The 15501-nt window shown below is 30.6% G+C and overlaps 2 protein-coding genes across 2 annotated transcripts in view; both read right to left on the bottom strand.

Annotated features, from left to right (window-relative positions):
- Positions 1 to 8660, bottom strand: part of slc6a18 (solute carrier family 6 member 18) — a 16329-nt gene extending 7669 nt beyond the window's left edge. Inside the window, exons 1-6 of the mRNA XM_016448257.1 lie at positions 8470 to 8660; positions 7235 to 7380; positions 2838 to 2883; positions 2489 to 2709; positions 1352 to 1533; positions 280 to 390 (exon numbers count right to left, since the gene is read on the bottom strand). Coding sequence (XP_016303743.1) covers positions 280 to 390; positions 1352 to 1533; positions 2489 to 2709; positions 2838 to 2883; positions 7235 to 7380; positions 8470 to 8633 — 870 coding nt within the window. The 5' untranslated portion in view covers positions 8634 to 8660. The remainder of the gene's footprint in view (positions 1 to 279; positions 391 to 1351; positions 1534 to 2488; positions 2710 to 2837; positions 2884 to 7234; positions 7381 to 8469) is intronic.
- A 1922-nt stretch (positions 8661 to 10582) lies between these two features.
- LOC107659348 (sodium-dependent neutral amino acid transporter B(0)AT1) overlaps positions 10583 to 15501 on the bottom strand; it is a 14195-nt gene continuing 9276 nt past the window's right edge. Inside the window, exons 11-12 of the mRNA XM_016448264.1 lie at positions 13664 to 13826; positions 10583 to 11540 (exon numbers count right to left, since the gene is read on the bottom strand). Of these exons, the coding sequence (XP_016303750.1) occupies positions 11340 to 11540; positions 13664 to 13826 (364 nt within the window). The 3' untranslated portion in view covers positions 10583 to 11339. The remainder of the gene's footprint in view (positions 11541 to 13663; positions 13827 to 15501) is intronic.

The following is a 15501-nucleotide window of genomic DNA, read 5'->3' as shown; positions in this document are numbered from 1 at the left end:
TATTTATCATGTTATGGGGACCAAATGTCCCCACAAGGATAGTAATACCAGTAAATTTTGACCTTGTGGGGACATTTTTTTGATCCCCATGAGGAAACAAGCTTATAAATCATACACAATGAAGTTTTTGGAAAATCTAAAAAAGCACAAAGTTTTCTGTGAGGGGTAGGTTTAGGGGATAGAAAATACAGTTTGTACAGTATAAAAACCATTACGCTTATGGAATGTCCCCATAAAACATGGAAACGCAATGTGTGAGTGTGTGTGAGAGAGACTCACGTCTGGAGTGAAGAGGTACCGAAGCCCGTCTGTGGCCCCGGGCAGAGTAAGGGCCCTCACCAGAAAGACGGTCAACACCAGGTATGGAAACGTGGACGTCACATACACGGCCTGCAACACAGTCCAGAGAAACACTACTGAGCAATGCATAGTTTTCAGTAAGGGAATGAAACTGCAGATAATTTGAGAGCATCAAAACACACGTTGTTTATTTTTTTCTGATTTTTTACAGTTATTTTTTCAGAGATATAATGTGTTTCGTGTTCGGGTCATTTTTGACCCGGGTTTGTATGGAGCACCATTAGTGTCAAAAATACCTTCTGTAAAATAATCTATGAAGTTACATTAGCGCCAAAAAACTTTTCCCCAAATCTTACACACTTTTGGAGTGATTTTTTTTTTGTTGAACATGAATATTTACATTTATTGATGAACCATTGCAGCATGAAAAACTGATCACTTTGAAACATTTTTGCAAGTAAAATTATTTAATCTTGTTTTAAAACTTTGAGTAATGTTTGTTTTGTTAGAAATAAATATGTAGGTTTCATAAATTAGTTTTTGAGCAATCGTGTTATAAATTCAATAGATTTTTAATTAAACTCCATTCACTCCAATGGGGTTAATACATTTCATACAATGATATATTCAAATAAGATTTCTCATCAATATTGACAAAAATATGTTTTTATATATATATATGTATATGTATGTATATATATTATATCATATATATATATATATATATTGCTGGTTCATGTATAATTTGAAATTTCAAAGAATTTCTCAAATTGATCAAAAAGGATCAAATGCAGTAATAACACGGTAACATTCAAAACTTTTGATTATTTTTCACATTCACTTATAATGAGAAGTTGCTGATTAGATAATGTATGGGTTTATTTGAAAAATATTAAGTTATGACTTTTTTATAAAATAATGATTCTTGAATGAAAAAATTGTATCAGACTTCGAATGCATTCAAATGCAGGGTTAACTATCAACACAATAAACCGCATAACCCATGATAAAGCTCAGTAAAGGCTGTTGTTTTTGGGACTGTTGGTGTCACCTTGCCGATGGTCTCGATGCCCCGTATGAAGCAGATGTAGACGATGCTCCAGGCCGAGGCCAGACACACGACGAGCCACCACTGCAGCGAGCCGCTCTGCTCGATGTCCGGCGTGATGTTCAGTGTCTGTCTGTACCAGAAGTAATTGACCGGTGTGCTGGCGACACACTCCTGCACATAACCTACAACACACGGGCCCAGATAACAACACCTCAGATACTTGAGAAAAACAAATATCAGTAAATATTGTTATATATTATGTTTATTCTTAATGTATGTATTTTATATATATATATATATATATACACGTTATTAATTACTTAATTTAGGTACCTAATTACTTTATATACTTAATGTATATTTGATTTCTTTTTACTTTTTAATGGATTTATTTGTTGTATTTTTCTTTACTTTTAATGTATATTTTTATTTGTTTTATTCATATTTTTGTATTTATTTTATTTACTATATTTTTATCTATTCCTTTATTTATATGTATGTTTTATTTAATTTGAATTTTTATATATTTTTCAATTTATGTACAATATATTGTATATATTTTAATTTTATTTACTCTATTTTATATATTCCTAATTTTATTGCATTTATATTTTTATTTATTTATTTTCATTTATTTTAATGTATTTATATTTTTGATGTTATTGATTAGTTTGTTTTTGCATTTTTCTTTACTTTTAATATACATTTATATTTTTAATTATTTTCTTTTTATTCATATTTAGATATTTATTTGATTTACTGTATTTTTATGTATTCCTATATTTATATGTATGTTTTATTTAATTTATATTTTATTTAAATTATGATTTATTTATTTATTAATTATTTATTGATAAATTATGACTGAGACATGCTGACAGGCCTTGACAGGTTTTGTAAGAATTGCTCTTCTCTCTCTCTCTCTCTCTCTCTTTTAACTTTTATGATTTACAGTATTCTGATTTTTTATTTTCATTACTTCCTGTCTAAACCTCAACCTTCGCTTAATATTCATTATATTGCATTTATGGGCACCTCACAACAAACAAGCTTAATTGTGATGAAAGAAATGTCCAAATCGACTGAAATGTTGTATTTGTTCTGCAGTGTTCCTGGCGTGTGTTTTTCTCTCAGTACCATTGTTGTTCTCGTTGATGGGGCATTGGCTCCAGGGCAGCGGCTCCTGAAACGAGTGGAAGAAATACCAGAGAACCCAGGCCAGGATGGTGTTATAAAACAAACCCACCAGCAACGAGATGATCATCGACGCCACGCCTGCCAACACAAGTGCAATCATACGGTAATAACCCAATAATGCTTTTATGAGCTCATAAAGGCTTGATATGCAGGAACACAATCTGACAACACATTAAACATTCAACCATGGAAAATCACAGAACTCCGCAGAAAGCAACAACCAGAGAATAAAAGACATGTTTATCTGTTCAGAGAAAATTCAGCATGTTTCACAGCTGTAAAAACAAACCCGCTGATGTTAGGATGTTGGCTTGGCAAAGCCGGACCTATCAAAACTACAAATGAAAGTCCCATAGACTTTCACTGAGGGGGTGAAAACTTTTGTACAGAGTGTTTAAGCTGTCTGTCACCAGCAAAGCTTAATGACTATGCTAAATCATGCTTGCAACATATTAAATCATGTTAAAACATGCTAGCAATGTGTTAAATCATGTTAACAACATGCTATCAACATATTAACATTAAATAAAAACATGTTAGCAATGTGCTAAATCATACTAACATCGTGTTAAATCATACTATCAACATATTAAATTAAAACATGTTAACTAACAATATTCTAATCTTGTTAACTACATGCAAATCATGCCAGCAACATGTTAATCATGTTAACAATGTGTTAAAATATGCTAGCAGTATGCTAATCATGCTAGCAACATGGCTACATGTTAATCGTCTTAACAGTGTGCTAAAACATGTTAACAGCATACTAAATTATGCTAGCAGTTACTCAATAAAAAAGTAACTTATTGTGTCACATTATTACTTTTTATGGAAAGTAATTAATTACAGTATTGAGTTACTCAATAAAAAAGTAACTTATTGTGTCACATTATTACTTTTTATGGAAAGTAATTAATTACAGTATTGAGTTACTCAATAAAAAAGTAACTTATTGTGTTACATCGTTACTTTTTAAGGAAAGTAATGCATTACAGTTTTGCGGTACTCAATAAAAAAGTAACTTATTGTGTTACATCGTTACTTTTTAAGGAAAGTAATGCATTACAGTTTTGCGGTACTCAATAAAAAAGTAACTTATTGTGTTACATCGTTACTTTTTAAGGAAAGTAATGCATTACAGTTTTGCGGTACTCAATAAAAAAGTAACTTATTGTGTTACATTGTTGCTTTTTATGGAAAGTAATGCATTACAGTATAGCGTTACTCAAAAAAAGTAAATTATTGTGTTACATTGTTACTTTTTATGGAAAGTAATGCATTATAGTATTGCTTTACTCAATAAAAAATAACATTGTGTTACATTATTACGTTTTATGGAAAGTAATTGATTTACAATATTGCGTTACTCGATAAAAAAGTAACTTATTGTGTTACATTGTTACTTTTTATGGAAAGTAATGCATTACAGTATTGCGTTACTCAATAAAAAATAACTTATTGTGTTACATTGTTACGTTTTATGGAAAGTAATTGATTTACGATATTGCGTTATAAATCATACTAACATCGTGTTAAATCATACTATCAACATATTAAATTAAAACATGTTAACTAACAATATTCTAATCTTGTTAACTACATGCAAATCATGCCAGCAACATGTTAATCATGTTAACAATGTGTTAAAATATGCTAGCAGTATGCTAATCATGCTAGCAACATGGCTACATGTTAATCGTCTTAACAGTGCTAAAACATGTTAACAGCATACTAAATTATGCTAGCAATGTGCTAAAACATGATAGCAACATGTTAACAACATGCTAATCATGTTAACAACATAATACAACATGCTAATCATGTTAATAACATGCAAATCATTTCAGCAACATGTTAATCATGTTAACAATGTGCTAAAACATGTTAACAACATACTAAATTGTTATCAATGTGCTAAAACATGTAGTATTGCGTTAATAAAAAAGTAACTTATTGTGTCACATTATTACTTTTTATGGAAAGTAATTAATTACAGTATTGAGTTACTCAATAAAAAAGTAACTTATTGTGTTACATCGTTACTTTTTAAGGAAAGTAATGCATTACAGTTTTGCGGTACTCAATAAAAAAGTAACTTATTGTGTTACATTGTTACTTTTTATGAAAAGTAATTGATTTACAATATTGCGTTACTCGATAAAAATTAACTTATTGTGTTACAATATTACTTTTTATGGAAAGTAATGCATTAAAGTATTGCGTTACTCAATAAAAAAGTAACTTATTGTCTTACATTATTACTTTTTATGGAAAATAATTCATTACAGTATTGCTCCAGATCTGACTGTTCAAATACTGATACACAGTGTTGGGGAAAGTTACTTTTAGAAGTAATGCATTACAATATTGCGTTACTCTATAAAAAAGTTACTTATTGTGTTACATTGTTACTTTTTATGGAAAGTAATAGATTACAATATTGCGTTACTCGATAAAAAGTAACTTATTGTGTTACAATTAACTTATTGTGTTACATTGTTACTTTTTATGGAAAGTAATGCATTACAGTATTGCGTTAATAAAAAAGTAACTTATTGTGTCACATTATTACTTTTTATGGAAAGTAATTAATTACAGTATTGAGTTACTCAATAAAAAAGTAACTTATTGTGTTACATTGTTACTTTTTATGAAAAGTAATTGATTTACAATATTGCGTTACTCGATAAAAATTAACTTATTGTGTTACAATATTACTTTTTATGGAAAGTAATGCATTAAAGTATTGCGTTACTCAATAAAAAAGTAACTTATTGTCTTACATTATTACTTTTTATGGAAAATAATTCATTACAGTATTGCGTTACTCTATAAAAAAGTAACTTATTGTGTTACATTGTTACTTTTTAAGGAAAGTAATGCATTACAATATTGTGTTACTCAATAAAAAAGTAACGTATTGTTTTACATTGTTACTTTTTATGGAAAGTAATGCATTACAGTATTGTGTTACTCGATAAAAAAGTAACTTATTGTGTTACTTAGTTATTTTTATGCAAAGTAATGCATTAAGTTAAGGTAAGCATTACTTACCATTAAGGCTGAGCTTGCTTGTTTGTTTTTTTAATAACAAAAAAGCCAAAAGTTATATTTTTGGCAACTGTAAAGGCCCTTTCACACCAAAAGTGAAATGAATAATCCTCAGGCTGAAGGAAGTGCCTCTATCGCTGCACTTACTCTCGATTTCTCTCAACATGCGGACAGGAGAGCTGTCAGTCAGTAAATGGGAAAACAAAGTAACTTGCATTACTTATTTGCAAAAGTAACTCCGATATTTAGTAGTAAATTTAAAAGTAATGTTACTTTACTACTTACTTGAAAAAGTAACCCCAAACACTGGTGATATCTGAATTTGTCCCCCTAATATTGTTGACCAATAAATGCAGTACTGTATTTTACAAATATTGTTGGTGCTTTTAAAAAATAAAAATGAAATAAAAATCGATAAAAAATATATAATAATAAATATAATAATAAATCATACATAACTAAAGTGTGTGTGTGTATATATATATATATATACAGTATATATTAAAATTAGATTTTTGTTTATGTACTATAGTTTATTTTTATTTATTTATTTTATTTTTATTGTATATACATTTTTATTGTATATATATATATATATATATTAAAGGATCAACCCACAAATTCGGATATTGAAATACTGATCTCGGACTTTTGTGTTTCTTCTTGCTAATGTAGTTGTGTGATAAACCTGGCGTTGAATTTTATGAATATAGTTGACTGACAAATTGCTTTTGTTCCTTTGGATAAAATTAATACATTTCTGCATATGCTAAATGCATAAATGCAAATGTAAAACACTTTTAATAACTGGGTTAGTGTTTTGTTATCCTTGATCGATTTGATTATTGCCTAATATAATTAATTATTTGATAACTCCCGGAAGAAGTTGATTTATTATTTAATGACTTTAGGAACTTTCATGAAGGAAATGTTATTACTTTCAACAGCAATCAAATAAAGTATTTTTACAACACTTTACAGAAATGGTTCATTTGCTAACAGGGTAACTGTATTAGTAGACCTAACAATGAACAATACAGCGTTTATTAATATTGATGTTATTTGTGTTTTGTTATGTTGTGTTTTTAATAACTAATGTAAAACGAAAAGTGCTGTAAATAAATATATTGCTTGTTGTTAAGTTAATGCATTAACTAATGTTAACAAATTAGAGCTTATCGTAAGTGTCAAACTATTACCGTTTTTAATATTTTGAATACATTTTTTTTTAGATATTCTGTTTTTGTTAATTTTAGTTTGTTTTAGTAATTTTGTTTTTTTTTGTTATTTCTATTAGTATTTAAGTGTTAACAGAAATAAATTAAATGTGTAAAATAATATAAATATATAAAATATAATATAATGTAATATATATAATTATTTTATTTTTCTGAGATGATTGGAGAATGTTGTATAAGAAAATCCAATTTCAGTCTTTCTACTTCAAAATTTCACGTATCATTCAATGTGTTTGCCATTTCTTTGTAATCATTGTCACATTTACCATCAAAAATTGCTTTAGAGTAAATCCTACACACTGAATATTTCTCAGCATAGAAGTTGATCTAAAACCACTCAAATCCACATCATCTTCTGCACTATTTTCCCAGTAAATATTAATAATCCAGTCACCTCCTCCGTAGATCTGGCAGAGGTACGGGAATCTCCAGACGTTCCCGAGTCCCACGGCGAATCCGATGCACGTCAGCAGATACTGGACCTTATTGTCCCATTTGGGCCGTTCCTGAGCGCTGGAGGCGACGCTGGCCGTGTCCATCCTGATGCGAGTGTGTGTCCGTGTGCACCACGGGTGAGTTATGTACTCGCACAACTAACTATATACGGGGCGTATAATTTATGCATTGGTTGCAGAGCTGTGTGCTGCAGTTTAATGTGTAACTCCATTCCTAAATCTGTGTTTTCACTGTAAAAACCAAGATGCAAAGGTTGCCTGCGTGTCACTGCTGTAATATTTTATAGTCCTCGTTATGTTTTTATATCATTCGACTAAAAACAAAGTCCTCTCTCGTAATCGGGAGGCGCAGAGACACTTCAGAAACCATATTGTGGGCACAGCTACTAGTAAACAATTGGCTCTGATTTGTCATTACACTCAGATGCACTGTTTTAGCAGCTCAGTTAGCAGACTGAGGTGCTTTGAAATGTTTTCTCTTAAAATTGGACATGTTTATATAAAAATGAAATACAAACATTAGATGAAAACATAAACTGATTTCAGTTTGTTGCCAAAGCAACATTTCTAATATTAATGTTTAAGTTGAGGTACTAAAATGACTTGCGTACTAAAACTGAAATAAAACTAAATAGAAATATAAAACTAATAAAAATGACAAAAGCACATAAAATTACCAAAACTAAAAACTACAATGAATACAGATAATATAAAAATAACAGTTTTAAAAATCCTTGAGTACAAATTAATATATTTTATGTTGGCAAAATAATTGCAGAAGTTTGAGGACGTATGTCTCATGTCTGCTAACTGGATGAATGTAATGGTTTTCACTCGGTGCTGATCTCATAGCGCCACCTGCTGCTGATTGTGAGCAGATGCAGTTTTCACATTTAAGACATCAAAGATACAGTAATGTGTAAAGAGACATTTTTATTCTGCAAATAAACAATAACTATCATAAACATGTCCTGGATTTTATACTAGCCTCATTCATATTGGTTTGTAAGTGTTGATTAATTAATAATTTAAACATAAATAAGTAAATCACGTACTAAAAATGTATTACATGTAAAATTGAAATAAAATATTTTTAAATAAAAATAAAACACAAAAATGTATTAAATCATAAAATAAAAAAAAAAAGTTTAATTAAAACAAATTAAAATAAAACATATTAATAATCCAGTCACCTCCTCCGTAGATCTGGCAGAGGTACGGGAATCTCCAGACGTTCCCGAGTCCCACGGCGAATCCGATGCACGTCAGCAGATACTGGACCTTATTGTCCCATTTGGGCCGTTCCTGAGCGCTGGAGGCGACGCTGGCCGTGTCCATCCTGATGCGAGTGTGTGTCCGTGTGCACCACGGGTGAGTTATGTACTCGCACAACTAACTATATACGGGGCGTATAATTTATGCATTGGTTGCAGAGCTGTGTGCTGCAGTTTAATGTGTAACTCCATTCCTAAATCTGTGTTTTCACTGTAAAAACCAAGATGCAAAGGTTGCCTGCGTGTCACTGCTGTAATATTTTATAGTCCTCGTTATGTTTTTATATCATTCGACTAAAAACAAAGTCCTCTCTCGTAATCGGGAGGCGCAGAGACACTTCAGAAACCATATTGTGGGCACAGCTACTAGTAAACAATTGGCTCTGATTTGTCATTACACTCAGATGCACTGTTTTAGCAGCTCAGTTAGCAGACTGAGGTGCTTTGAAATGTTTTCTCTTAAAATTGGACATGTTTATATAAAAATGAAATACAAACATTAGATGAAAACATAAACTGATTTCAGTTTGTTGCCAAAGCAACATTTCTAATATTAATGTTTAAGTTGAGGTACTAAAATGACTTGCGTACTAAAACTGAAATAAAACTAAATAGAAATATAAAACTAATAAAAATGACAAAAGCACATAAAATTACCAAAACTAAAAACTACAATGAATACAGATAATATAAAAATAACAGTTTTAAAAATCCTTGAGTACAAATTAATATATTTTATGTTGGCAAAATAATTGCAGAAGTTTGAGGACGTATGTCTCATGTCTGCTAACTGGATGAATGTAATGGTTTTCACTCGGTGCTGATCTCATAGCGCCACCTGCTGCTGATTGTGAGCAGATGCAGTTTTCACATTTAAGACATCAAAGATACAGTAATGTGTAAAGAGACATTTTTATTCTGCAAATAAACAATAACTATCATAAACATGTCCTGGATTTTATACTAGCCTCATTCATATTGGTTTGTAAGTGTTGATTAATTAATAATTTAAACATAAATAAATAAATCACGTACTAAAAATGTATTACATATAAAATTGAAATAAAATATTTTTAAATAAAAATAAAACACAAAAATTTATTAAATCATAAAATAAAAAAAATGTTTAATTAAAACAAATTAAAATAAAACAATAAAAATGTATTGAATCATAAAATGTCAAATTAAAATAATTTCATACATTTAAAATAAATCAAAACAGGACGTTTTCTAAAAATGTATTAAATCATAAAATGTAAGATTAAAATAATTTTGAAATAAAAATAAAACACTACAAATGTTTTGAATCAATGTAAAATTAATTTAATACAGTTGCAATAAAAATAAATCAAAACAGAACACTTACGAAAAATTTATTAAATCATAAAAAGTCAAATTAATTTAATACAGTTGCAATAAAAACAAATCAAATCAGAAAACGTGCGAAAAATGTATTAAATCATAAAAAGTCAAATTAATTTAATACAGTTGCAATAAAAACAAATCAAATCAGAAAACGTGCGAAAAATGTATTAAATCATAAAAAGTCAAATGAATTTAATACAGTTGCAATAAAAACAAATCAAAACAGAAAACGTGCGAAAAATTTATTAAATTATAAAAAGTCAAATTAATTTAATACAGTTGCAATAAAAACAAATCAAAACAGAACACTTACGAAAAATGTATTAAATCATAAAAAGTCAAATTAATACAGTTGCAATAAAAACAAATCAAAGCAGAAAATGTGCGAAAAATTTATTAAATTATAAAAAGTCAAATTAATTTAATACAGTTGCAATAAAAACAAATCAAAACAGAACACTTACGAAAAATGTATTAAACCGTAAAATGTTAAATTAATATAAATATTTTTTAAATAAAATCTACCAAAATAAAACTCACTAAAATGTATGAAATCATAACAATGTAAAGTTAAAATAAATAATTTCAAAATAAAAACAATCAAAATAAAACCCTAACTAACGTTGTTAAAAGATTGGGAATCCCTGTCATAAAATAGTCTGAATTAAGCAAGATTTGTAGAATAAATTGTTTCAAATTACTATTCCAAGTCTTATTGTTCCTATAGCGTTGTTGTATGACAGTAAATATGTGAAATATTCTTTAGTTGAAGAATTGTGTACAAATAAGCGTGGGCGGTTATGGGAAACTAATTATTCCCGCCGCCGGGCTTCTTCGGAACTCAGTATCTTTAGCATGCGCTGATTGTGTTGTTTCGTGTGTTTGTTAGATAAGATATTACAGTAACTAGATTATCGGACTGTCCTGAGTTCACCGGTAAAACAAAAAGCCTCTGTTAGAACAAAGAGAACACAATGTATCAGCTTCTGATAATTATTAATTTAACACTGAAAGATAAGCGCTGTGAAGTCTTAAGGACAGACTGTTCTGTAAGTGCTCGCACTCTTTAAAAATAGAATTGCGCTACTGTACAGAATCTATATCGGTATTCCTTGTCATTTGATCTGAAACTGGTATTCATTGTCATTTAATGTTAATTTATTATCATAACACAGTGGCTTGTAGCCAAATACGTTTTCCCGCACTTTGTTATTGTTCCAGTTATAGCGGCTAATGAAATTAGAAACAGAAATAGCTTCGCGTTTCAAAATAAGGTGGATAGAGACATTGAAAAACAATCATTGTTTATTATACATAAATATATACATTGCAAAAAGGATTGTGAGTATATAATACAAATGTTATTATATTGGGCGTGGCCTCATCGTTCCATACGGTCTACGATCTACGCTATTGTATTCACACGTGTTTCTTTTCCAGAAATGCTGCGCTCTTCTTTCTTCTCCTTGTCCTTCGAGCAGCATTTCCACAGAGCTCGGATGAGGGCGACTCCTGGGATGCAGAGACTGGGAATGCCGGCTAGGATGAAGATGATGGCGCTGATCCAGCTGGGATAGTTCACCTCTTTAAGAGTGGGGAAATTATCCTGTTCAGACAGAAGATGAGCTTAGTCTTCACATGCTTTACAAAGACGCCTCTCTAGCTGTGCGAAACAACTAACTTTGCTTCCGCAATGTGATTGTATTTCAGCGTGAAACATATGGAAGAAATAAAAAAAGTTATTTCTCATAATTCTGACTTTTTACGTGCAATTCTGTAAATTATTTTAACAGTTTTATTCACGTTTTAATACATCTGTAGTGTTTTGATTTGTTTTTGTTTTAAAACTATTTAATTACGACGTAATAGATTTTTAGGGTTTTATTTTGATTTGCTTTCATTTAAAAAAATATTTATTTTAATTTTACATTTTATAGGTTAATATGTTTTTAGTGCGTATTTGATTTTTACATTATTTTAATTTGACATGTTTTAAAATTGAAAATCGCCAGATAAAAAAAAAGAAAAAAAAAAAAGTCAGAATTGCACACTGTAAAAAAAAAAATCCATAAAATTTACGGTAAAAAAACGGCAGCTGTGGTTGCCGGAATTTTATCATAAAAAATACGGTAGCAACATTTTAGGTTTTACGGTTTTAACTTGCATTTACAGGAAAATACTGTAATTTCATTAACTGATATAATGTTAATATACCAACCTATTGAAGTACTGAAATCTGTTTTGTACCTTTGTAATACACTGATAACCACCAAATGCAGGAGGTGATGAGAAAGTCACATGATGAACCAAAGCCCATCACAAGCAGCTTTTAAATAATAACATATATAGAAGGTGCACAGTGTCATTCACACAAACACTAAACACCATCACGGTAACACACATGAAACTGAAATAATGCAATAAACATTAATTTAACAACATTAGGTGTAACACACAACCCTAATATACAAAACTGATCAGAAAAAACTAAGAAGAAACAGTTATTTCAACAAAAAAACATAAAATTTGAAATGTAACGCAGGGAATTCTGGGAATGTCAATTTACGGTTATTCACTGTAAATTATACCTTCTTTTTCACTTCCAAAAACAGTATACTACCGTAAAACTACATGTAATGTCCAATACAGTTTTCCACCGTATATAGTAGAGGAATTTACTGTTAACCATTTAACAGGTTTGTACTGTAGCATTTTTACAGTCTTTTACCGTTAAATTCACAGTCATTTTTTACAGTGCAAGATATAAACTGAGAATTCTGACTTTTTTTCTCAGAATTCTGAGTTGGCTTTTTTTTCCACCACAGAATAAAAAATAATCGCAATTCTGATTTTTTTCTTACTTTTTTTCGAGTCTAAATTGTGAGACATAAATTCAGAATTGCACGAAAAAAGTCAGAATTTTGAGATGAAAAAGTCGCAGTTACCTTTTGTATTTCCTTGGCAGAAACAAGCTTCCATAGAAACTGGATATTCAACAAGGATATTAGTTTAGTCTATTGGAAATTGATTGGGTGATGAAAGTAAAAAATAAAAAAAAAGTTGCGAAGTAGTTTTCGATTTGTTTTTTCGAGCGCTGATAACACATTCACAGTAAAGGTGCGCTTACCATTACTGCGAAATTTCAATATTAATCCATACGAATGGAACAAAAACCTGCTTTTAAAATTTCGCATGGCCTCAATTTTGGCTCCACAAAATAAAAAAATGTAATTGCGATTTTTTTATTTAAAATCTCACAACTCTTTTTTGTCGCAACCACAAACATTCTAATATTGAACACAAAGTTTCTCGGGGGAAGTTTTGTCTGTTTTTTTCTCTCTCCCTGCCATGCAATAAAAATAATCGCGAATTTTTTTAAGTCTCACAATTCATACTTTTTTTCCCCTCTCACAATTCTGAGGTTTTATCTCGCAAGTCTGACTTTTTTTCCCATTTGCGAGAGAAAATGTAGAACTGTAAGATAAAAAGTCACAATTACCTATTTTTATTTATTTATGTATTTTTATAACAAGCTTCCTTGTGTAAATGTGACTGCACTTTTAGTCATGTATTAGAGTAAATTTAGATTTCACGTCGACTTCACATCTTTCCGTTTTTATATTATAATTTTTGTATTGGATATTAAATATTTTAGAAATAAGCTTAAAGTAATAATGTAAAAAAACATGCATTTGAATTTTCTAATGCAAGATTTAGTCCCATACGTACCGATTCAGGGTCCCAGACGCTGTAGGTCAGCTGTTTGCTGACTGTAGTGACAAAGTAGAAGATCAGAATGACCAGGAGGATGATGGGACTGAGGAACCGCCACGAGACCTGCCAGAAGATGTTGGGCTTGTGTCCCACCATGAACTGAAGGTCCTCGTTAAACCTGGAGGATAGAGAGAGAACAGCTTTACCTTTCTTCTCAGCACTTGAAAACATCAGGAGTTTCCATTATTTATCTTTTGCGTCTATCAAAACACAAGCGGTTACTGTTTATTGGATTAAATTACTTCATGAACCAGAACTGGAACTGTGAATAATGTGCAGAACAAGATCAACTAGATGAGTAAAGTTAGTAAACAAACTTTGATGTTGGCTTGACAAAGCCTTGTTTAAAAGTTTGAAATATCATGATTATTACATGTTTTAGCTAAAGTGTTTAAGCAAGTTATTTCAAGATTTAACATGTTTCTAACATTTTTAGCATTTTGTTAACATAATTTAACACGTTACCATGTTGCTAGCATAATTTAGCACATTTTAGTGTGTTTTAACATGTTGCTAGTATGATTTTGTGCTTTCCTAACATGTTTTGGCATGTTGCTAGCATGTTTTAGCATGTTAACATGATTTAGCACATTGCTAACATGAGTTTGCACATTGTGAGCATATTTTTAACATTTTACAATGTTGTTAGCATAATTTAACACGTTTCTAGTATGTTTTAGCACACTGCTAGCTTGATTTATCAAATTGATAGCATGTTTTAATGTGTAGCTAGTTAACACTGGTAGCTTGTTTTAGCATGTTGCTAGCATGTTTTAGCACATTTCTAGCATTTTAACATGATTTAGCATTTTGCTAGCATTTTTAGCATGCCGTTAAAATGTTGCTAGCATTATGATGTTGCTAACACATAGTTAGCATATTACTAGCATGATTTAGTACATTAACATTTTAGCATGTTGTTAGCATGAATTAGCATGTTGTCTTAGGATAGTCATTCAGCTTTGCTAGTGACAGACAGACTTATTGTACAAAAGTTTTGACCCCCTCAATGAAAGTCTATAGGACTTTTCGTAGTTTCGATTGGTTTACGAAAACCAAAAGTCTTAAAAGATGTAGCAACCAGAGTAAGACCAGTCTGAATGTCTGACCTAGGTTCAGTGGTTGTAGCTTGAAAACTCTTGGAGGAGATACTGACTAAATTTAGTCTCAGAAGAAGAAGCGGCAACTTAAATAGGATTTCAGTATGTTGGCTTTATCAAGCCAACCTAATAACATCCAAAAATGAAAATTCTGTCATTAATTACTCACCCTCATGTCGTTCCAAACCCGTAAGACCTTCGTTCATCTTCGAAACACAAATTTAGATATTTCTGATAAAATCCGAGAGCTTTCTGACCCTCCATAGACAGCAAGGTTATTACCACGATCAAGGTCCAGAAACATAGCAAGGACATCGTTAAAAAATCCGTCACGAGAGCTGTCAGCCAATACATGGGAAGCAAACTGGAAAAAGTTACTTATTTGAACAAGTAACTCAAATATTTCCTTCTAAATTAAAAAGTAATGCGTTAAGCCCCGTTCACACCAAGAACGATAACTATAACGATAACGATATTAGCGTCCACACCAGCGAATGATATCGTCTGTTTATTCTAAGCGCACGCTCGTCTGCCGCTTTAAATTCTCGAGCTCGTTACAGCAGGATGCATTCTGATTGGCTGTCAGTTTTTTTTATCGTTCATCAGCTGGAAAAAAATAGTTTTGAAAGTGATTCCAACGATATCGTTTCTCTTTGTCTTTATCGTTATAGTTGTGGTGTGGACTCTGCTATT

This window comes from Sinocyclocheilus anshuiensis, unplaced genomic scaffold (assembly GCF_001515605.1).
Source record: "Sinocyclocheilus anshuiensis isolate Anshui unplaced genomic scaffold, SAMN03320099.WGS_v1.1 scaffold876, whole genome shotgun sequence".
In the NCBI taxonomy this organism is placed as follows: domain Eukaryota; kingdom Metazoa; phylum Chordata; class Actinopteri; order Cypriniformes; family Cyprinidae; genus Sinocyclocheilus; species Sinocyclocheilus anshuiensis.
Note: the sequence above shows the minus strand (reverse complement) of the source record. Positions and strands in the feature narration are given on the sequence as shown.